This window comes from Podarcis muralis, chromosome 16, assembly GCF_964188315.1.
Source record: "Podarcis muralis chromosome 16, rPodMur119.hap1.1, whole genome shotgun sequence".
In the NCBI taxonomy this organism is placed as follows: domain Eukaryota; kingdom Metazoa; phylum Chordata; class Lepidosauria; order Squamata; family Lacertidae; genus Podarcis; species Podarcis muralis.
The window spans coordinates 889,603-912,469 of NC_135670.1; the positions used below are offsets into that span (position 1 = coordinate 889,603).

General features: G+C 51.6%; 2 protein-coding genes across 7 annotated transcripts in view; one reads left to right on the forward strand and one right to left on the reverse strand.

Annotated features, from left to right (window-relative positions):
• Nucleotides 1-44: 44 nt before the first annotated feature.
• Nucleotides 45-8,103, reverse strand: METTL25B (methyltransferase like 25B). 2 transcript variants are annotated; one of them, XM_077920600.1, is made up of 9 exons: nt 7,859-8,103; nt 6,638-6,745; nt 6,169-6,296; nt 5,665-5,881; nt 4,282-4,344; nt 4,037-4,183; nt 2,079-2,734; nt 857-1,044; nt 45-598 (listed from the first exon to the last, which is right to left on the reverse strand). In XM_077920600.1, exons 1-9 carry the CDS (start codon nt 7,883-7,885, stop codon nt 480-482), a joined length of 1,653 nt encoding a protein of 550 aa, XP_077776726.1. In that variant the 5' UTR covers nt 7,886-8,103; the 3' UTR covers nt 45-479. The 2 variants fall into 2 exon arrangements, with proteins under 2 accessions (XP_077776726.1, XP_077776727.1); XM_077920601.1 differs by lacking the exon at nt 4,282-4,344.
• A 54-nt stretch (nt 8,104-8,157) lies between these two features.
• LOC114587179 (T-lymphocyte surface antigen Ly-9-like) overlaps nt 8,158-22,867 on the forward strand; it is a 52,562-nt gene continuing 37,852 nt past the window's right edge. The window contains exons 1-3 of one of the 5 annotated variants that reach the window (XM_077920599.1): nt 8,158-8,387; nt 20,669-20,835; nt 22,349-22,693. In XM_077920599.1, coding sequence (XP_077776725.1) covers nt 20,775-20,835; nt 22,349-22,693 — 406 coding nt within the window. In that variant the 5' untranslated portion in view covers nt 8,158-8,387; nt 20,669-20,774. The other 4 variants (XM_077920595.1, XM_077920596.1, XM_077920598.1 and 1 more) reach the window with 4 other exon arrangements.

The following is a 22,867-nucleotide window of genomic DNA, read 5'->3' on the forward strand; positions in this document are numbered from 1 at the left end:
AGTGCATGGAAAAAACACAGAAAACGATGGAAATGAGCACACTTGTGAAATTTATGAGTAACTAGAATTTCCGGAAGTCCTCCCTTCCCAGCTGCTTTCTGCCGCTCTTAAAGTCCTGGGAGAGTCTGTTCCTCAGTTGGACTTGGTGGTGGGTAAGGGTCTTTTGCCTTCCTCTGCATTTCCTTACTGAGGAGGGGGCCAAGGAGGAAGGTGTCAGGCTGTTCACATCTCCATGCCTCTTCTGAGAGCCTGTTTGCCTCCATGGCGCAGATGGAAAGGGGAAAACCTCTCCAGATCTCCTCCACCCTCTCTGACCCATACCTGGCCAGGGATGATGGGAGCAGGAGGCCCCTTTGTGGCTGAATCCGGGTGTCCAGAGTGCCCACGCCCTGCTTTTCCCCTCGTGGGTATTCCTGTTCTCTGGCTCCCTGGGGTGCGGGGCAGGGTGTGTGGGTCCAGACATCGCCAAGCGGTCCCCTTCAGTCTTCTGCTGCCACGTCCGAGAGAGCAGAGCCCAGAGGGGTCTTGGCCGCCACCAGCACCAGGTTGCGGGGGGAGAAGGCGGGGTCAAAGAGCGGGAGCAGCTGGCAGTGGAACCCTGTTTGGGGAGGAGAGCCCAGTGAGGGTCCTGGCTGTGCTTGGGGCAACATTCGGGGGGTAGCAGGTGTGGGGCAGGCTGCTTCCAGCAAGGACCCTTCCTCAGTAGGGCAGGGAAGTTCCCACTGGGCCTGCGGGATTGATGTCCCCCTCTGGTGCTCCTTCGTGGAATGGCAGAGTTGGAAGGGACCCCCAAAGGCCACCTGGCCCACCCCCTTCAGCGCAGGAATGGTGGCTGGGGAACCCCCCCCTTGCTTACCTTCCTCCTGCAGGAAGATCATCCTGTCCAGAAGCAGCAGGGTCTCCACCAGGGGGGCCAGCAGGAGGGCCAGGCTGAAGAAGGCCACCACTTTCCCCTCCTGGGCTAGCAGCTCCTGCAGGGGGCCAGGCTCCAGCCTCGCCGCGTGAGGGTCCAGCCCCACCCTCTCCAGGCCCAAGCGGGCGTACCTGGAGGAGAGAGAGAGCGAGCCGTGCTCAGCCTCTGCACTTGGGCTGAAGCGCAAAAGGTCTTGGGGAAATCCCACCCACCTCTGCCCCGTTTTGGGGGCTCCTTTTGGTTTCCACACCCATTAGATCTGTAGAACTGCAAACTTTGTAAAGTGGTTAAGAACTTAATTCGTTCTGGAGGTCTGTTCTTAACCTGAAACTGTTCTTAACCTGAAGCACCACTTTAGCTAATGGGGCCTCCTGCTGCCGCCGTGCCGCCGGAGCCCGATTTCTGTTCTCATCCTGAAGCAAAGAGGAACTATTTCTGGGTTAACGGAGTCTGTAACCTGAAGTGTATGTAACCTGAAGTGTATGTAACCTGAGGTACCACTGTATAGGATAAAAAACAAATATAGTGGTACCTCGGGTTACATACGCTTCAGGTTAAAGACTCCGCTAACCCAGAAATTGTGCTTCAGGTTGAGAACTTTGCTTCAGGATGAGAACAGAAATCGTGCTCCGGCGGCGCGGCGGCAGCAGGAGGCCCCATTAGCTAAAGTGGTGCTTCAGGTTAAGAACAGTTTCAGGTTAAGAATGGACCTCCGGAACAAATTAAGTACTTAACCCGAGGTACCACTGTACAAAACAGTGACAATTAATTGCACATTTCCCCCCAAATCTTGGAAGCTGCCCAGAGTGGCTGGGGAAACCCATCCAGATGGGCGGCGTAGAAATAATAAATTATTATTACATCATATTATTTAAGGGGCCTCCCAAAGGTCATCCAGCCCAACCCCAGCATTGCAGGAATCGCAGCTAATAAGGTTCATGGCTACTTACTGTCAGCGCCTTGGTTTCTGGGGCCAAGGTTTGCTGTGCCCCCACCCCTATCCACACAGGGCTGTCCTCCACCCCCACCTTGGGAACATTTGGAGCCACAGCTTTAACTGACTCATGGAACCAGAGTTGTGTGGGACCCCCCAAAGGCCATCTATCCCAACCCCCTCCAGTGGAGCTGCCTGGCCTGGCACTCGCCGCCCCCTGGGCTCGCTCACTCTCCGAAGGTGAGCTGGTGGGCCTTGGCGATGGTCTGCACCCCCAGGCGCTTCTTGGCCGGGTCAGCAGCCCGGATCACCGTCTCCAGCGCCGCGCGGAAGCAGTGGGTCCTGAGGGCGGCGCTCTGGCCCTTGAGCCGCTGGGCGTAGTCCTCGAGGGCGTGGCAGGCCCCCTCGCGGGCCTTGTAGGAGAGCCGGTGGCCGGGCAGGGCGGAGACCCAGGCGCTCAGGGGGTAGCCGGGCTCTGCAGGGCAGGGCGGGGGGCCAGGCCCTGGCGGGACGGGGGCTTCTGCCGTGGTGAGCTTCATGTAGCAGCAGGCCACGGAGGTGATGCCCGCCACCTGGGGGCAGCGGGCGAAGTGGCGCAGGAGGGCCACGCTCAGGTCACCGCAGGCGTGGAGTCCCGTCAGGAGCAGCTGGCGCCCCCTGAGGGTGTGGCAGGCGGGGGCGCTGCCAGCCCCACGTTCCGGGGAGCCTGGGAGGTCCTCTCCCCCAGGATCCACTCCTGCCGTCCCAAGGCTGCCTCCGTCCACCGCAGGGCCACACTCCTCCACTTCCGGGTGCTGCAGCAGTTGCCAGAACTCAGTCCACGGCGCCCCAGGATCCACCCAGCCGGCCACGTGCCGCGGCCCCTTGAGAGAGATGCCATTGGGGACCTGCGGGGAGGAGAAGAGGGAGAAGGTGTCACCCGGCAGGAGAACCAGGGAGGGGCTGGGTGAGGCCAGGACCCCTGCCTGGGGACTAGGATGGGTTTGGGCCAGCCTCCCCCTAACCTGCTGAGCTCCCAGAACAAAGGTATATGGCTCTGTGCAAGGCACGGTCCTATTTCAACCATTTTTTCATAAACCATGAGGACTAGCGTCCTACTTTAATTTGAAAAGAAGGGCTGTGGCTCAGTGGGACGGAGCCTGCTTTGCATGTAGGAGACCCCAGGCTCCATCCTCGTTGGCAGCATCTCCACACAGGGCTGGGATTGGCTCCTCTGTCCCTTGGCCAGCTCCTTAAGGTCCCTCTGGTGGACATCATAATAATAATAAATTTTATTTATACCCCGCCCTCCCCGGCCAAAGCTGGGCTCAGCGTGGCTAACACCAGTAAAATTATAATGGAAACATAATGGGGGGGGGGACAACCCAATTTAAAATACAGGTTAAAATGCAATTTAAAAAGCAGCCTGATTTTAAAAGCAGCCCATAAATCAAGACCATAAGGGGAGGGAAGACATAAGGGTCAGACTGAGTCCAAACCAAAGGCCAGGCGGAACAGCTCTGTCTTGCAGGCCCCGCGGAAAGATGTCAAGTCCCTCAGGGCCCTAGTCTCTTGGGACAGAGCGTTCCACCAAGTCGGGGCCAGTGCTGAAAAGGCCCTGGCCCTAGTTGAGACCAATCTAACCACCTTGCGACTTGGGACTTCCAAAATGTTTTCATTTGTGGTCCTTAAGGTCCTCCGCGGGGCAGACCAGGAGAGGCGGTCCCGTAGGTACGAGGGTCCTAGGCCAACATGTGAGGAACAGCCTGTACCCTCTTCCTTGCTCCCCTGAAAATACTCCTCCTCGCTTCTGATCGTCAGCTACAGGAGTTCCCCCAGATATTTTCAGTTGGAAGGGACCCTAAGGGCCATCTAGTCCAACCCCCTGCAATGCAGGAATCGCAGCTGAGTTTGCGTTCAAGGGAGAGGCCTAGAAGGCTCAGCTCCTGGGATTCTGGCTGGGGGAGCCATGGAGGTTGAAGGAAAAGGAGAGGGCATTAAGTGGAGGGTGTGTGGCTCACAGAAGCTGGAAGGGACCCCTGAGAGTCATCTAGTCAACCCCCTGCCATGTGGGAATCCACCAAGTGCCTGAGGAAGCTGCCTGCCATGGCTTGGACCAGAGGGACTGGCCCCCGCCCCCTCCTCAGGAAGCCAGGACCCTCTGCAACACACCACACCCCCTCCCCACCCCTGACGTTCTGCCTTCTCACCTGCCCTCCTCGCTTGGCCCCCTCTTTCCTCAGCGCCTGCACCAGCTCCTGGTCGAACTTGGCAGCCTGGGCGACCAGCCGGGGGTCTCCCTCGATGGCGGTGACGGAGAGGCCCAGGCCGAAGGCCAGGAAGCGCGAGAGGTGGCCCTGGGGGAAAGGGGGGAGCAGACACTGCAAATAAAGCAGGCTTTGCGAGACTCCGAAAAGGAAGATGAACCCCAGAGGCCTCCTCCATCCCTACGTACCTGGCCAGCGCCCACGTCAACCACCTGGCGGCACCCCGTGAGCTCACTCAGCCATTTCACCATCTGCGGGGGAAACGGGAGTCAGGGAGGCCCCTGTGGAGCTGCCCCCCAGGTAGAGGGACCCTCTGGTGGCTTCAGCAAGGGGCAGCGGCCGCTTCCCAGGAGAGGGAGAGGAGGAGGATGGGCAGCAGCAGCAGCAGGAGAGGAAACCAGGTGTGGCTGGAGGAAGAGGTGGAAGGGAGTGTGCGAAGGAAATGCTGGTGGGCAGGGCCACGGGGGCATCAGAAGCAGCTCTGGCAACAGGCCCCCCCCCCTCCAAAGCAGATGCCTTGCTTGGACCCTATGACAGGCTGTGGAGGTCTTATTTTGGGGGCTGCCTGGTTGGCACTGACTCACAGCAGGTCCTTTTCAGTGGTGGCTTCCTGTTTGCGGAGTACCCTCCCTCGGGAGTTGCGCCCGCCTCCCTTGTAATTGGCTATCAGGAGTGAGTTCAACATGGACTGATACAGTGGTGCCCCGCAAGACGAAATTAATTCGTTCTGCGAGTTTTTTCGTCTTGCGAAGCACGGTTTCGGAAAAGTTTTGGAAAAGCTTCAAAAATCACCAAAGTCTTCAAAAACCTCAAAAAAGGCTACCACACCGCGTGCTATGAGTTGCTCCTCGAAGTCAAGTCGCAACTGTATTAATGGTGTTAAGAAAAAGGAAACAAACTTGCAAGACGTTTCCGTCTTGCGAAGCAAGCCCATAGGGAAAATCGTCTTGCGAAGCAGCTCAAAAAACAAAAAACCCTTTCGTCTTGCGAGTTTTCCGTCTTGCGAGGCATTCGTCTTGCGAGGTACCACTGTAATATGGACAGAATAGCTACATATGAACGAATTGCATGTCGACGCAAATTAAGAATGGATAAATATGAAGAACTCTGGAATGAATATTTAAGTGATGAGGCGGATAATGGTGGGAGGTGGGGGGAGGAGAGAGAGGTGGGAAAATATTGTTTTAAAGGTGTATTCATAGGTATATCAGTGTATTCAAATCTGAATTGTCAAACTGTATTATTATTGTTATTATTACGGTTTTTGTTGTATGTGTCTTTTGCAGTTGTTGTTTGTATTGACAAAATGATTAAATTTTTTTTAAAGGCCTTTGTCTGTACCCAGGCTTGGCATCTGACGTGACCCCCAAATCCCTGTTTGGTAGAAAACAAATGCCCTGTTTTGAGAATGCTTTCTGGTAGTGGTGTGTTTGCCACCCTGGGCAGGATGTAAACGGAACAAGTGAGAACAGGGCTGGGCCTGGCAGTGGGGGTAGCAGTTCTTGCCTCCTTGGTGACACGCAGCTGGGCTCACTGACTCGAGCCGCCCTCCCTCCCCAGCTGAGCCATACCTGCCCCAGCCGCCGGATCTCGTGCTGCTTCTTGGGCTTGACGTGTTTCCGAAAAAGCGGCGGGAGCCTGGAGCTCTGGCACTGGTTGTCCCGGAACTCTTCCGGCCTCCCGGCTTCCTTGGACTTGCCGGCCCAGCCGCTGGGCCTCCTGGGGAACGCCAAGGTGTCGGCAGAGGCTTTGAAGGCCAGCAGGGAGAGTGGCCAGACCGAGCTGTACCTGGGGGGGGGGGGGGAGGGAGGGAGGGAGGGAGGGAGACAAGCGGTGGCAGGTAACGTGGAGGCTCCAAACCACCCACGTTCTCATTCGTCTTTAATGGCAGGGGAGGGACAGAAAATTAAATTCACAACACGGCCTCTGTGTTTTCAAACTGTGAGAAAAGTGCTCCGCTGGGAGCCCTGCATCCCTTTGGCCCTCCGTTCATACAAGGCGGGTTCAAATGCACCCATTTCCGAGGAAGCCCCCTTGAGGCTGCCCAAGGAGACCCACAACACCCTCGACCCTACCTGGCTTCTTCCTCTCTGGCGTGACTATTTTCCAGCAGGAGGGTGGCCAGCTGTGGGGGCCGGAGGTCAGCCAGGGCGGCCTGCCAGGATGGAGGGAGGCTGCCCCACAGATTGTCTGTGAAAAACTCCTAGCAGGGAAGAAAGAGGGTGGGGTGGGGTGGAACAGCGTTACAGTTGCGTGCTTCTTGCCCCCCCTCCCCTGGGAAATGCAGTTTGTTAAGAGTGCTGGGAACTGTAGTTCAATGTGGGGAAAATATAGTTCCCAGGGTTCTTTAAATGTATGGTGTGCCTGCAGCCGTGCAAAGAGTTGTGCGGGAACGGGGAGCATCCCAACCCCTCCCAGATTCTTCCGGGGAAAGCCCAGGACCCCCACCCTGCTCATCATGCGGATCCCGGTGAGGAGGCCAGGGTGCCACCCTTCCCCAGATCCCTTTCTGCCCCACAGCGGTGGAGATGGGGGCTGACTCACAATGATGTAGGCATCCGCAATGAAGCCGTAGAGGGAGAGGACGCGGGTGATGTCGGCCGCTAAGCGCTTCTGGGCTTCCAGGGAACAGCTGACCATCGCAAGGAGACTCTGCAGAAGGAAAGGCGAAAGAGAGGAAAGTTATTTCACTGTGGTTTAATTGATGTTGTGCCCTGCAGTGGTGGAAAGCAGGAAATAGTAATAGTAATAATAATTAATGTGTACTCTGCCTCTTCCCCTGACTCAGGGCAGCTTACAGATAACATAAGAGCAGTTGAAAACATATGGGGAAGACAAAAACGAACACAAATAAGTGTTAATCGAATGAAAAGTACGTATGTACATGTATGGCGCTGTGGGTTGAACCACAGAGCCTAGGACTTGCCGATCAGAAGGACGGTGGTTCGAATCCCCGCGACAGGGTGAGCTTCCGTTGCTCGGTCCCTGCTCCTTCCAACCTAGCAGTTTGAAAGCACGTCAAAGTGCAAGTAGATAAATAGGTACCGCTCCGGCGGGAAGGTAAACGGCATTTCCATGCGCTGCTCTGGTTCGCCAGAAGCGGTTTAGTCATGCTGGCCACATGACCCGGAAGCTGTACACCGGCTCCCACGGCCAATAAAGCGAGATGAGCGCCCAGAGTCGGCCATGACTGGACCTAATGGTTTACCTTTAACGTACATGTATTATATATGTCCCTATCTATCTCCCATCAGATGTCAAGAAGATGTCAACAGTGGTACTTCTGGTTGCGAATGGGATCCATTCTGGTGGCCCGTACGCAACATGAAAAGAGCACAACCCGCAGCGGCGCATCTGCGCACACACGGGTTGTGATTCGCCGATTCTGCGCATGATGTCATTTTGTGCTTCTGCGCATGCGTGAGCAGCGAAACCTGGAAGTAACCATTTCCGGTACTTCTGGGTTGCCGCAGGACATAACCTGAAAGAAGGTAACATGAAGCAAACGTAACACAAGGTACCACTGTATCCGACTTTTAGAAGACATCTGAAGGCAGCCCTGTTTAGGGAAGTTTTCAATGTTTGAAGTTTTATTCTGTTTTCAATGTTCTGTTGCCCAGAGTGGCTGGGGAAACCCGGCCAGGTGGTTGGGGTAGAAATAATAAATTATATTATTATTATTATTATTATTATTATTATTATTATTATTATTATTATTATTAATTATCACCATTATCTATCATTTAAAATCATTTAAAAACACACAGGTAATTCCAATAAAAAGCGGCACATTCCAAGCAGCCTTAAAAAGAGATCCCTTCAGGGCCCCGATCCGAGGAAGGCCTTCTTCACTCCAGGCGGGGCACCCAGAGAGTAAGAGATTTTGTGGGAGGAGAGGAGGCCGCTCTATCCCGCGCCACGTCTATGGTCCTGCGTCCCCACAGAGCGACGGGAAGGGGGAGGGAGGGCCTTTCCAGGAGGCGCGACCCGCCTCCCCGGACCCCCCCCCCGCCCCGTGAGCCTGGCGGGCCGCGCCCCCCCCCCCCGCTCGAAAGCCCGCCGGGGCAAAGAGAGAGAGAAGCCGGTACCGTCGCGGCCTTTCCCTCGCGCCGGAAGTAGTTGCGTCCTGACCCGGAAGAGCTTCCTGCGCCCAAGATCCGGCCCCCTGGGCCTGAGGGCGCCATTTCGTCGCCGCCTTTGCCTGGAGCGGTGCGCCCGGAGGTCCCTCTTCTCTCTCTCTGCGCCTTCTCTCCCGAAGAAGAAAGGCCTCTCCGTCCCAGGCGGGACTTGGGAAGTAAGTGGCTCGTCCGCCAAGCTCGCTTTCCCGGCCGGGCCTCGCTCTGACTCGGGGGCGAAAAGCCGCCTCAGAAAATACCCCCCGCCCCCCCCCCCCCAATCAATAACTAACTAACTGACTCAAATCAGTCCATCGCCCCAAAGTCTTTTGCTGGAACTTATTAAGGCTGGCGTGAAAACCTCGCTTCCGTTGGTTTGGCTCGGCGCCAGGGAACCTCCCGAGTTCCAGATAATAATAACAATAACAATAATAATAATAATAATAGAAAACAACATGGAAAACTACAGAACTTTTACATAACGCAGTCCTTCTTTATGACATAGGCATCAAAGAAAGAACAAGCATTTAAACCACCTAACACACATGGGAGCATGTGGAATGATAGTTTTTTTTAAACCAGCAACTAGAAATAATTTTTGATTTGATTATATTACTAATGTAATTACCTGGACATAGTTGGGGCTGCTTTTTTGGGGGGGTAGGGGAAAACTGTATTTGATTGCTTGTATTTGATTATATGTTGTTCTTATATGCAACTAATGAATGAATGAAATACTTTATTGTCACTTGTTCAACTTGTATACAGCGAGATTACAGGAGCTCCCCCCACTCAGCTCTCTTAGTCTTAATTCCCCTCGTTTACTGACACCCACCCACCAAACCCGAAACTCAGTTGCCCTGTTGTTATCTTTTCATTCAGCAGCCTAACAGCCCACAGATAGAAGCTGTTCTTTACCCTGTTGGTGCGACTAATCCTGCTTCTATATCTTCTGCCCAAGGGCAGGAGATTTCTGGGTTTGGATTTCTGTGTGGTGGGTGGCTGGGGGAATAGTTGAGAAGGGGTTTGCAAGAATCTGGAAGCTTGTGTGTTTTCTAGGAGGTTTGGTGCTTTTGAATTTTTTGGATCTGAAGCACTGATTTATTTATTTTTTGGGTTTGCGAAGGTAGGAGCTGTGCTGCCATGGGGCCCAAGAAGACTGCTGCTGCAGAGGCCGGCGAGAGGAAGAAGGACGGCCACGAGCTGACCACCCAGGAGCTGGTCGAACTGCAGGCAGAGGCTGCGCAGGAGCAGGCCTTGCTGGAAGAGGAACGGCTGTCCTCCAAAGAACTGGCGGACATTTGCCAGAAGTGGGAAGAGGTGCAGGCTTTTGCACAGCAGTACCACCCTGACAAGGACCTGGCACGTGACCTTGGGAACACTTTGGATACGAGGGTCATGTCGTCTTTCAGGGAGGTGCTGAAAAGGCGGATGAAGCAGCAGACCGTGGACAGGTTCTTCAGCAAGAAGCAAAGAGTGGAAGAGGAACCTTCTTCGAGTTGTCCCCCAGAGTCTTAGAAAATGTATGTACAGTACTGTACACTTTGGTGATTTTTAAATGCTTTTCTGTCATGTTTAGAAACTTAAATTATTGTTCCTTCAATTTTTGAAATGCTCTTTACAGTATGTGTGGCTTTAAAGAGCACTTAATAAACTCTTTTTGTACCAAATTTGGCTTTGTTTGGACTTTTTTTGACCATAGGGACGCATTAATTGATTTTCAATGCATTCCTAGGGGAATCCGTGCTTCGCAAGACGAAAAAACTCGCAGAACGAATTAATTTCGTCTTGCGAGGTACCACTGTGCTTCTGTTTAAGAACAGTTTCAGGTTAAGAACCGACCTCTAGAACGAATTAAGTACGTAACCAGAGGTACCACTGTACTGTCCCACCATCTTGTCCTCTGTCGTCCCCTTCTCCTTGTGCCCTCCATCTTTCTTTAAAAATGTTTAGGGGTACTCTCATTCTCCTACTCATATTGAAATATTGCTCCTCAATGAGGCCAAAAATAGATTCACAAAATGTTTAGGGGTGTGCATACCCCAGAAAAAAAGCACTGCTCTCACCTGTCTATGTCTATTGATACCTCATGGTATATTTTGTTGTTGTTTAATGACACTAATTTAGATAAGTCTCATGGTGTTAATGTGCCCAGATATTTAATGTTGTATTTGCAAACATGAAACTGGTATTGTTTAAACCAGTGCTTTTTTCTGGGGGGGGCGCAGGGTTGGGTGGGTGTGTTTCTCTACTTGCCCCCGGAACACCCCCAAGAGGGTGAGAAGGTGCAAGAGGGCAGCCCAGGGGCAAGTAGAGGAGTGCCTCCCCCCACCCCCTCCTGTCCATGAATATCTGGTGAGCAGTGGGTGCACCGGGGTGGCAGTTTCTTCACTCTGCCTAATCAGGGAGCTGGCCCTGCCACACTCTTCAACTTCAAAATAAGGAAAGCTGGTCAAAGTCATTGACAACCCTCGCTTAAATATACATTCATGTACAGCCCCACAAACCACTCCATAGAATAAGGGTCAGCAAACTTTTTCAGCAGGGGGCCGGTCCACTGTCCCTCAGACCTTGTGGGGGGGGGCGGACTATATTTTTTTTGGGGGGGGGGAGAAGAAAGAATGAATTCCTATGCCCCACAAATAACCCAGAGATGCATTTTAAATAACAGGACACATTCTACTCATGTAAAAACACACTGATTCCCGGACCGTCTGCGGGCTGGATTTAGAAGGCGATTGGGCCGGATCCGGGCTCCGGGCCTTAGTTTGCCTACCCATGCCATAGAATGATAGAACTGCAGTGTTGAAAGAGACCCTAAGGGCCATCTAGTCCAACCCCCTTCAATGCAGGAAACGCAGCTGAGTTTGCGTTCAAGGGAGAGGCATAGAAGACTCAGCTCCTGGGATTCTGGCCGGGGGAGCCATGGAGGTTGAAGGAAACAGAGGGGGCATTAAGTGGAGGGCGTGTGGCTCACAGAAGCTGGAAGGGACCCCCAAGAGTCATCTAGTCAACCCCCTGCCATGTGGGAAACCACCAAGTTCCTGGGGAAGCTGCCTGCCATGGCTTGGACCAGAGGGACTGGCCCCCGCCCCCTCCTCAGGAAGCCAGGACCCTCTGCAACACACCACATCCCATCCCCACCCCTGATGTTCCGCCTTCTCACCTGCCCTCCTCGCTTGGCCCCCTCTTTCCTCAGCGCCTGCACCAGCCGGGGGTCTCCCTCGATGGCGGTGACGGAGAGGCCCAGGCCGAAGGACAGGAAGCGCGAGAGGTGGCCCTGGGGGAAAGGGGGGAAAAGACACTGCAAATAAAGCAGCCTTTGTGAGACTTCGAAAAGGAAGAGGAACCCCAGAGGCCTCCTCCCTCCCTACTTACCTGGCCAGCGCCCACGTCAACCACCTGGCGGCACCCCGTGAGCTCACTCAGCCGTTTCACCATCTGCGGGGGAAACGGGAGTCAGGGAGGCCCCTGTGGAGCTGCCCCCCAGGTAGAGGGACCCTCTGGTGGCTTCAGCAAGGGGCAGCGGCCGCTTCCCAGGAGAGGGAGAGGAGGAGGATGGGCAGCAGCAGCAGCAGGAGAGGAAACCAGGTGTGGCTGGAGGAAGAGGTGGAAGGGAGTGTGCAAAGGTAAGAAATAAAAAAAAAAATAATACTAACAAATATATACCCTGCTTTTCCCCTGACTCAGGGCAGCTTACAGATAACATAAGAACAGCTGTATGAGGCAGAAAAACATAAGAACAACGTATGGGGCAGAAAATAAAAACAAAACAAGCATTAACAGAATTAAAACTATGTATCTATATGTATGTACAGTCATACTTCGGGTTACAGATGCTTCAGGTTGCGCACTGTACCATACCCGGAAGTACCGGAACGGCTTACTTCCGGGTTTCAGCACATGTGCAGAAGTGCTAAATTGCTCTTTGTGCATGCGCAGAAGTGCCAAATTGTGACCCGTGCGTGCGCAGACGTGGCACTGCAGGTTGCAAATGTGCCTCCTGCACAGATCACGTTCGCAACCCGAGTGTCCACTGTATATATGTCTCTATCTCCCATCAGATGTCAAGAAAATAAACTACTATCCAATTTTTAGAAGACATCTGAAGGCCGCCCTCTTTAGGGAAGTTTTCGATGTTTGAAGTTTTATTCTGTTCTTAATGTTCTGTTGAAAGCCGCCCAGAGTGGCTGGCGAAACCCAGCCAGATGGGCAGGGTAGAAATAATAAATTATCATCATCATCATCTATCAATGCATGTTCTGTTAAAAACACAGATAATCACAATAAAAATGGCACATTAAAAGCAACATTAAAAACAAATCCCTGCAGGAAAAATCCAAGGAAGTCATTGTTCACGCCCGGCATAGCTGACTTGTGGATCTCTCTACCGCAGGAGGCAGCAATGGCCGCCAGTACCAGGGCCTCTGCTTTGCCTCCACTGTCAGGAGGCAGACGTGCTTCTGAAGGCTGGGCTCGCCCTTTGGCCTGATCCAGCAGCCAGGCTCTTTTGCCGTCCTCATGGAACCTCCAGGTGCAGAGGCAGTCTATCTCGATTCCTCGTTTCTTGGGAATTGACTAGGCGGGGCACTGGCTGGATCCAGGGGCTTTTACGCATAGCTGTCAACCTTCCCCCTTTTTGCGGGAAATTCCCTTATTCCAGCGCTGTTTCCCGCTGCTATCCCGCATTGTTAGATATCCCGTACCCGGGACAGGAGAGGCTGCTGATCCCTTATTTTCAAATCTGAAAGTTGACAGCTATGCTTTTACGCTCCATGAATGTGTAAATACAGGGGCTGGCAGAAGCCGCTCTCCTCTATTGAAAGGGGGTTTTATGGCAGCCGGAACTCAGCATTCTTGGAGCCTCCACGAGGGTCTGCCGGGTGGCTGATGATGCCTGGCTATCGATTTCGCTTATGAAAATTCTATATGTTTATTATTTTGGGGTTTTTCTTTCTAATGGCCGTGCCTCTTCCTGTTGCAACTGAGCTGCCTTGTAGGGAAACGTTTCAGGAAACCACACGGGCAAATTCTCAATCAATGGGCTGCAAAGCAAAACAAGGCGGCTTCTGGGAGAGCGCAGAGGAGCCGAGGCTGGGCGGATCAGTTGGCAACCCTCCTCAACCCGCCGGAGAGCCCCGCGCCTGCGCAGTCGTAACCGGCCCTGCACGCGAAGGCGGAGCATGCGCACTTTGCCCCGTCGGTCCCTTCGGCTCCCTTCCTTCCCTTCTAGGCGAAGCGGGCATAGAGGGGGGAGAAGGAGGAGCGAGAACAAACCGCCTCTATTGTGCGCAGAGAGGGATTTTGCCCTAGACAAGCTTCCGGTCTGAACCGGAAGCTGTGGCTTTGGGGTGGACGCTCTCGTGGCACGTCTCTGGTCCGCCTTCCTCGCCCACCTGGCTGGGCTTCCCCGGCCCCTCCGGGCAGCATCCAAGAAAGCCTTAAAAGACAGGAAGGCATCAAGGAGGAGCCGCCTTCTCCGGGCTTGAAGCGAGGAGCATTGCAGTGTGTTGGGCCAAACTCTGTGCAAATGCTTCCTCGGCGGCACAGCTGCCAAAAGGGAAACCCCCTTATTCCGAGTAGGATTCCTCGCAAGAAAAGGGGGAAAGTGGGCAGCTCTGCTTCGTGGGCTTGGGGGGATCTGGCCCAGGGCGGAGGCAAATCAAGATCCATTCTTTCCTTCCTTCTCTGAGCTGATCCTCCCTTCTGACGCTGCAGAAATGATGCGGTGCTGGTGGGAGGGGGCACTGGAAATGGGGCACTCATAAAAGTGAGGAGGGGTCTGGCTCGGCTCTTTGCAAGGAGGGCGGACCCTGCGAGGGCAGTTCTGCTTGCAAGGACAGGTCCGGCTTCTTCGCCTTGCTTTTGCCTGTTTCCTTGAAGCCCTCCGACCTAGCGGGGGTCCCGGAATCCCCCTAAGGACTGGAGAGCAGCCGGTGAGCATTTGGGGTTCTTTCCCGTTCCTTCCTTCTCTGAGCCCTTCCTCTTCTCTGGAAGAAGGGGCGCCCCCCGCCATCCCCCCTCCTCCATCATCTCGTCACCCCCCCAGTCCTTGACAAGGCGCTCGGACTAGATTAGGGTTGCCATGTTCCCAAAGGGGGAAATCTTTGCAGCTGTTAAAACCCCCAACAAAACAATGAATGGGGGGGGGGGGAAGCCCCAAAGAATTCAGGGGCGCAGGATCCGGAAAAGGACTGCGGGTGGGGAGTCTCCTCCCAGGCAGAACTTTTGGGGCGAGTTGCCCCGGGTCTCTTTTTCCGGAGGGATGGGGGGTCGTTTTGCACATTGCGGGGCGATCCCCTTTCTGACTCGGTGACGCAGGCGCGCGAGAAATATCCCCCCCTGAAGATAACTCCCCCCCCCCCCGGTGCTTGCAGGGGGAGCTCCGCCCATGGGCAGCCTTGCCTCGGAGAGGCTGTCTCCGAAACATGCTCGCGTTGGGGCCAAATCCAGCCGGCATGACTCCTGGTCCTGGAGAAAAGCAGATCTCTGCACCGCTCCCGACTTGATGCGGGTGTGTGTGTGTGTGTGCGGGGTCTGGCATCCTTTCTCCTCTGGCCCCCTCCTTCTGTTCCAGTGTACTGTATCTGTGCATGCACACAAAAGCTCACACCAAGAACAAACTTCCTTGCTCTCTAAGGTGATACGGGACAATTTTTTTTATTTTTTAATACATTTCCACCCAACATCCGTGTGCGACGTTTCTTCTCCTCTTCCCAGCTGGTCTCCCCCCCCCCTCTCTCTCCTCGCCCCTGGACCACCCCAAGGAAGCAAGGGGGCAGGCCAAGGGAGAAGTAGAGGAGTCCAGGAGCAGCTGCTGGGGCGCAGGGGGCGCACTGGGCTGGCAGCCCTGACCTGGGGCAACTTGCCACGCAGGCAGGTTTCTCTAGAGCAGTTTTGCTTGCAAATAAAGGTGCGGCTTCTTCGCCGCTTGGCTGCAAGTTTCGCCTTGGTCTTGCCCTCCGAGCGCGGGGGATCCTTTCACCTGGGGGGCTCACGGATCCCCCTAAGGACTGGAGAGCAGCCGGTACTTTTCCATTCCTTCCTTCTCTGAGCCGTGACCTCCGGCAATCCTGCCTCCTCCTTCTCTGGACGCTTCAGGAGGAGGAGAAGGGGCGGACCCCATCCCTCCTCCTCCATCTCGCCGCCCCTCCAGTCTCAAAAACATGCCTCCCATTTGGTTGCCGGATCAGGAGCCGCAGAAGCGCGCGGCTCATTGGCCGCCGCCTTCCCTTTCTTGCCCGTCCCTTTTCTCTGCACATGAGTCATGTGCCTTGGAAAAGCAAATTTTCGCTCCGGCACACCACGCCGGGTTTTCCATTCATGCACTTGCGCTTTTTTCTCCTCTCAATCCCTTCTTCGCCGTGCAGAGGCGAGAGCGGGGATCTCCGATCCGCAAAGGTAAGATCGTAGCGCCTCGGCCGCGAAGAAAGTTTGCAGGGAATGTCACACGCCGATGTTGGGTGGAAAAATAGATAGATAGATAGATAGATAGATAGATAGATAGATAGATAGATAATAGATAGATTCCTGTAGCACCGTAGAGACCAGCGAAGCTGTCAACGTTTCGCTTTTCTCAAGGGAAGTTCCCTTACTCCTAATAGGATTCCTCGCAAGAAAAGGGAAAAGTTGACAGCTAAGATGCACACTTCTTCAGATACACACTCTCTCTCTCTCTCTCTCTCTCTCTCTCTCTCAGAAGAAGTGTGCATGCACACAAAAGCTCACACCAAAAACAAACTCAGTTGGTGTCTAAGGTGCTACTGGAAGGATTTTTTTTTTTCCAGTTTGGAGAAAAGGCTCATGGAACTCCCTGTCGTTTTGCCTTGAGTCTCGCTCTCCCGACTTAGCCGCCTTGGGGAGTTGGTGAAGTTATATGGGCAGAGAAGTTTTCTTCCCTCTCTCCTGACACTAGAACTGGGGTGTGTGTGTGTGTGTGTGTGTGTGTGTGTGTGTAACAACACAGCCAGTGAAGTTGAACGTGGAAAAAAAAAAAGGACAGATATTTTTAAAAAACCCGATCCTTCTTGACGCAGCGCAGAGTTAAACTAACAGAGCTCCCTCTTGCATGTGGCTGTGATGGCTCTCAAACTTAATCAACTGTTTGTTTGGTGTTTTGTTTGGAATGTTTTTTACTGTATTAATATTCGGTGTTTGCCGCCCTGAGACCGGTCTTGGCCGGGGAGGGTGGGGTATAAATAAAACATTATTATTATTATTATTATTATTACTAAAAGGGGTTTAGGCAAATTCATGGAGGAGGAGAGGGCTGTGGATGGCAACTAGGCAAGAGAGCTATATTCTCTCTGCCTCTTCAGTCTGGGGCTGCAGCCAGCAGTTCCTCTGAATGAGAGTTGCAGGAAACTTGGAAGGCAGGGTGCCTGAGGGCAGAGTGGCAGCAGAGTGGTATTGTGTTTACCTCTCATTGCAACGGCTCCAGTCCATTCTTGGCTGTTTGCAGGACCATTTATATCACGCCACCCGGACCTCCGGGTTGGCGCCAGCGCCGAATGGCGGACTCCCTCCGAGCTCCGGAGGGAGCCTGCTTGGCAGGGGTTGGGTCCTCCCGCGCCGGCGACGCGGGGACCCTCAAAAACCATGGGCGCTGAAACCCATGGGCATGGTGACTTGGCTGGCACCTTTTAAGCCCCCCCTCGACCCGCGAAGGAGCCTTTTTAAAGGCTACGGAACGGGTGACAGGGGGGGGTGGTGCTTTGAGTACTCCGCTTCCCCTGCCGAGCGAAGCCGCATGCCATTCGACGGAGAGCGCTGACTTCTTCCATTGGAAATTCGGACTTAAAGTATAACCCGTGAGTAATTGGAACTTGGATTAAAAAGGACAAAATTTATATAAAAAATTTGGAACGAGCGGGGAGGGCGTAAAAAGGAAGTCAGCCCCCCCCTGTTGTAGAGGAGTTAAAGCAAAGGACTTAACATCTAAGATCGAGTGCAACCCTATTTTGAAAAAGTTATTAAATTTCGCGATGGAAAATTATAAGACTGAGCTGGAGGAGAATAGTGGAAGTGAATTATAAAGCAACCCCCCCACGGAACCTGGGAGCGTTTTAGCTAGAGCGCCTGGAGAAGACAAGGAGAGGTTTTGACAGCTGTCAAAGAGCTGTCAAAGCAGAAGAACAAAAAAGAACTTTGTTGCAAGGACTTTACCGGTTACATTTGTTATAATTTGGATTTAGAATGTTTAAAACAAGGAATACTAAGTTACTATGATTGCTGGTTGTGATCTGGAAGGGAGCTGAGTTATTGCAAGTCACCTAGAGGAGCTGAGGGATATTACAAGTTGTCAGCACTGAATTGAACAGAACTCTTTATCTCCTGGGAAACTGCAGAAATGGAACACTATTTTGGCTACAGAGGCTTACATATGTAAAGCAGACAATGGATTTATCTACCGATGTTTGGTTCCTGAATAACAGAGCCTTTGCAGAGGAATTCAGAGACTTTTTGAATTGGAACATCTGTGCAGGAAAATAGGAAAAGAAAAGGACGGGAAAAAGAGGAGACAGATCAACAAGAACAACAAGAACAATCGACAATTGGATAAAGCTGGAAGCGGGAACATTTGGAACATCCAGAAAAAGTATAAAGAAGTAAAACTGGAGTTTTCACTCCCAAGTATAAAAAAGTCTGGATGGGAAAAATGGGCCCTTTCGAGATAGACTCCTTCCAAGATTGGATATACAAAATTAAAAATGACTGGTAAAGGACTATGGTTTTAAAAAAAAATGTGGGAGCTGCAGGAAGACATCAGATTCGAGAAATATTGGGGACGCAACCGGGGAAAGGGGGAGGGAAATTTGGAATCCAAAGGGTGTAAAACTACATTTTATTTTATTATATTTTAATCTATTATGTATATTAAAGGGGAGAACGCGTGGAAGGGACTAAGTCGATTTTAGGAGGTGGGCTAATATTTTTAAATTGGGATAATGACACTAAGTTTAAAATCTGGGATAAAAAATTGCTGAATCTATTTGTAAGAATTGGAATGCAAGAGGGGGAGGGGAGGGGAAGTCCTGGAAAGATGATATGGAAAATAAGATTCTAAATTGGGATGTTTTGTTTTTGATATTGTTATAATTGGAAATGCCTAATAAATATTATTAAAAATATATATATATATATCACGCCACCCAACGTCAGTGAAACAGTGATGTCTCTCAAGAAGTGTGCATGCACATAAAAACTTATACCAAGAACAAACTTAGTTGGTCTCTAAAGTGCTACTGGACAATTTTTCATTTTTTTATATTTTTCCACCCAACATCAGTGTGTGACGTTTCTTCTCCTCTTCCCAGCTGGTCTCCCCCCCTCTCCCCCCTCACAGTTTCATCATCAGGTAGCTCAGCTCATTGAAATGGGAAAAGACCAGCCTTTGACAAGAGCGGAGCTTCTGGTATAAGGCTAGCTTCCTTTTGTGGTGCTGTGTGGCAGCTTTTACATTGCCGCCACCACCTCCAAGCTTCCCCCCCCCCCCCATCGCAGGCACCACCAAGCACTCCCAACAGCTGCTTATGGAGGCCAGCAGGGGTGGGTGGGTTCCCCCCCCTCTCATAATATTTTTTATTGGTTTTTACAAATATTTCCATCATAACGTCAATTTTACAAATAAAATAAAGCAACATTTGGCTATATTAGCCGGGAACTTCCCTCATCCTCGACTAATGGTTTTCCAACTTAATCTCTAATATGCATTTTATAAATAATAAATAGTTTTTTATTTATAAATAGTTTTTATTTATACCCCGCCCTTCCCGGTTCAGAAAACCCGGCTCAGGGCGGCTAACAACAAACTTAAAACACTTAATTGATGCAACAAAAAAACCAGCATAAAATACAGTATAAAACGTGAATAACAATAAATTCAGAATTCAAAAATCAATTTTGGGTGGAAATCCATCCAATAAACATTAGATGATCACCAGGGCTAGCTGGCTAAATTAGTCCCATTTGGGCCAGCGAGGAGACCAGGGGAGAATTAGCTGTGGGATCCCAGAGCAGGGAATCTTCATAAAAAGGGGAGGGGGCGTTTTTTCGGGTGGCGGACTCCTAAAACCTGGAAGTACCGGAATGGGTCACTTCCAGATTACGGCGGGCGCGCATGCACAGAAGCGCTAAATTGCGCTTTGCACATGCACAGAAGTGCTAAATTGCGTTTTGCGCATGCGCAGAAGCGCTGAATCGCAATCCATGCATGCGCAGACACAGGTCCTCCAAGACCGTGATGAACAATAATGGAGGTAACGGACAACTCTGCCAGGTACCTTTTGTAATTTCAAGGCGTGGGTGGGTTTCTCTCCTCGCCCCCGGACCACCCCAAGGAAGCCGGGGGGCAGGCCAGGGGCAAGAAGAGGAGTCCAGGAGCAGCGTCCGGAGTGCTGGTGAGCAGGGGGCGCACTGGGCTGGCAGCCCTGACCTGGGGCAGCTGGCCACCCAGACAGATTTCTTCACTCTGCCTCATCAGGGAGCTGGCCCTGCCCCACTTTTCAACTTCAAAATGAGGAAAGCTGGTCAAAGTCATTGACACCCTTGCTTATCCGGACTCCCCCCCCCCCCTCCATTGAATCATAGAACTGCAAAGTTGGAAGGAGTCCTGTGGGTCAACCCCCTACAACGCAGGAATCTCAACTGAACTATGCTCGGAGTCAAGAGTGGATTTCATGCTCTTTAGTGGTGAGGAGGAATGGAAGTTCCCCCAGGATGTCTGCTTTATACTTTATCACCTCTCCGTATTCCTTGGGTGTGATCACGAACTAGACAACTCTATAGATGGCTTGCGAAAATTCGTTCACAATAATGTAGGACATTTCAACTCCTTCTAATACATGGAATCTTAAACAATATCTACAATGCAAAAATTTCAATAACAATGACAGACACAGCTCACGATTTTGAAGCCAAACAGTCCAGGTATTCCCGAAATAAGTCCGTGAGAATGACTATGTATACTTGTGCTGGTGTGATCCCAACGGAACTCCAACAACGAGGGACCCAGATTTCAATCCCTGTTTCGTGATTCTCCTTCTGGCCGGCCCAAAAAGGGACTCTAAATGATGCCTAACTTGCTTATAAGAAGTTATTCATTATATAGTAGTTCCTTGAGATGCATTGTGGGGAATGTATGTGGGAGAACAACAGCATGAACCAGAACGAATGTAGCCTTTGCTGGGGCCAGGACAAGTTCCCTGTGCTGGGGTTAAGCCATGGGACAGGTGCAGTCCCTTTGAGCATGTGCAGAGTGCATGTTACGGAGCGCCATTAGCCATCCTCCATACAGTTAGCATTAGAAGAAATACCTGTATTCTCCAGACTGAATTCCAGGCAGACTTGGTGAACGGGGAAAGTGGTGTCTAGGCCGGGGCTTTCCTGGGGGAACCCAGAATGGAGAGAGATTTACACCCTTACACCCCCTACATTTAGGATGTCTTCTCTTTTCGGACAGGTGCTTGCTGCTAGAGGGACTGAAGATGTGAATCTCTGAGCCAGACTCCCAAGTTCTGATCTGCAGAGACCAAAATCGTGTGCAATCGCCTTCTGATGGGCAAAGCATGGGTGGCAGAAGATTCAAGTTTTTACTTCGCTTTGGAATAGTCATCAACCTTCTCTTTGGTAAGTTGTCCAATTGCCATAGAAGGTCTGTCGCTCAGGTCTGATGGCATTGCCAAGGAGGGTTGATAGGGCCCACCCCTATCAAAGCCTGCAGAAGTTCTGCCAGTCTGTACACAAAACAAAGCTAAATATACCACATCAAGGGAAGTCATGTTGTTGTTGTTGTTTAGTCGTTTAGTCGTGTCCGACTCTTCGTGACCCCCTGGACCAGAGCACGCCAGGCCCTCCTGTCTTCCACTGCCTCCCGCAGTTTGGTCAGACTCATGTTTGTAGCTTTGAGAACACTGTCCCACCATCTCGTCCTCTGCCGTCCCCTTCTCCTTGTGCCCTCCATCTTTCCCAACATCAGGGTCTTTTCCAGGGAGTCTTCTCTTCTCCTGAGGTGGCCAAAGTCTTGGAGCCTCAGCTTCAGGATCTGTCCTTCCAGTGAGCACTCAGGGCTGATTTCCTTCAGAATGGATGCGTTTGATCTTCTTGCAGTCCATGGGACTCTCAAGAGTCTCCTCCAGCACCAGAATTCCAAAGCATCCATTCTTCGGTGATCCAGTGGGTAGGGTAGGATATAATTTTGATAGTTATGTTTAAGAGTGACGCTTATGATGCAATTTGTGCATTATACAGTAAGTCTAATGAATTTAAGGAAAATTCAGTCTTTATAATGGTGATAGGCAGTGCTGTATTTCTAGGAAAAGGTGCCAAAACACTTCTCTCGTTCTCTTAGAATGGCAATGGCACCCACCTGAGAGATAAACAACCCACAAGTTTCGAGGTTTCCACATTTAAACCCATTAGTGAATATTCCTGGGTTATCTTCCAGAAGTCTGAGGTTTAAGGATTTCCAGCCGAGGAGCATGTCCCTCTACCAGTGGGGGGAGGAAAATTGCTGCCGCACCTGCCACCCACTGGGTGTGTGTGTGTGTGTGTTGTATTGTGTGCTGAGATTCCTCCTGTCTGGTTGATGGAGCTCCTTTGTAGCACCATGTCCAGGACGCCAGTTGTGCCTGGGTTTAGGTGGGCTCAATTCTGTTTTAGGAGCTGGTGCCAGGCCCAGCACACTAGATCCTCTGAAGTCTCATCCAAGGATCCTCACCATCAACTTAATTAATTTATATCTGCATATCCATTCATTATCTAAATATTTTGTCCCTCTAAATTATCCATAATTTTTGTTACTTTACAAGTGTGGTTAAAATCCTGCTAATGTTTTCGTCTGGCTACAATGGTCTCGTAGATATATTATAATTTTCCCCCATTCTTTTTTTAAAGTTCTTGTTCTTTTGGTTTCTGAGCTTCCCAGTTAATTTTGCCATTTCAGCATAGTCCATCAACTTGGTTTGCCATTCTTCCCTGTATACATTGTTTCTTCCTTCCATCTCTGGGCTAGTAAAGTCCGTGCGGCTGTTGTTACATACATAAAAAGCCTTTTCTGGTCCTTTGTGATCTCAGTACATGTAATTCCTCGGTACATGTAATTAATTTCTTACTTAATTTTCCCTCCCCAAAAAACACCTAGGCTTTGTAAGCAATCGGGTACCAAAGACTCCTACGATTCAGCTGAACAGGATCCTGGAAGAATCTGCCTTGCTTTCTGTACATATAACCTCGAACAATACTGTGTCCATCGTTAAATGGATATTCCACCCTCGACAAGGCGAGGCAAACGACCTTGGGCGATTCAGCAATGGCACATGGGAGCGTTGGAATAAGAGTGACAGTTTGGGGCAGCGTCTGGAAATGGTTGATGGCACCACGCTGAAGATAAGCAATTTGGTGGTGAAGGACAGTGGGAACTACACGGCTTATGTGACGTTTTCCACAGGAGTGACAGAATCACACACATTCAGCCTCACTGTCTATGGTATGTACTTGTTTCACCATCCCACACTGTAAGGATGTGGGAGAAATTCAATCCAGTTCACTTTCACCTGCCTTTCACCTGCCCAGACAATGAGGTCCAGTGCCGAGGGCCTTCTGGTAGTTCCCTCCCTGCGAGGTTACAGGGAACCAGGCAGAGGGCCTTCTTGGTGGTGGC

What these genes read in the sequence shown, in the direction of transcription:
- METTL25B (XM_077920600.1), bottom strand. Translation starts at nt 7,885, where the DNA reads ATGTGCCGCTTTTTATTGGAATTACCT. An exon ending in GCTTTTTATTGGAATTACCT is followed by an intron (nt 6,746 to 7,858) that starts GTGTGTTTTTAA and finishes TTCCTTCTGCAG; the next exon opens with AGTCTCCTTGCGATGGTCAG. An exon ending in AGATCCGGCGGCTGGGGCAG is followed by an intron (nt 4,345 to 5,664) that starts GTATGGCTCAGC and finishes TTTCCCCCGCAG; the next exon opens with ATGGTGAAATGGCTGAGTGA.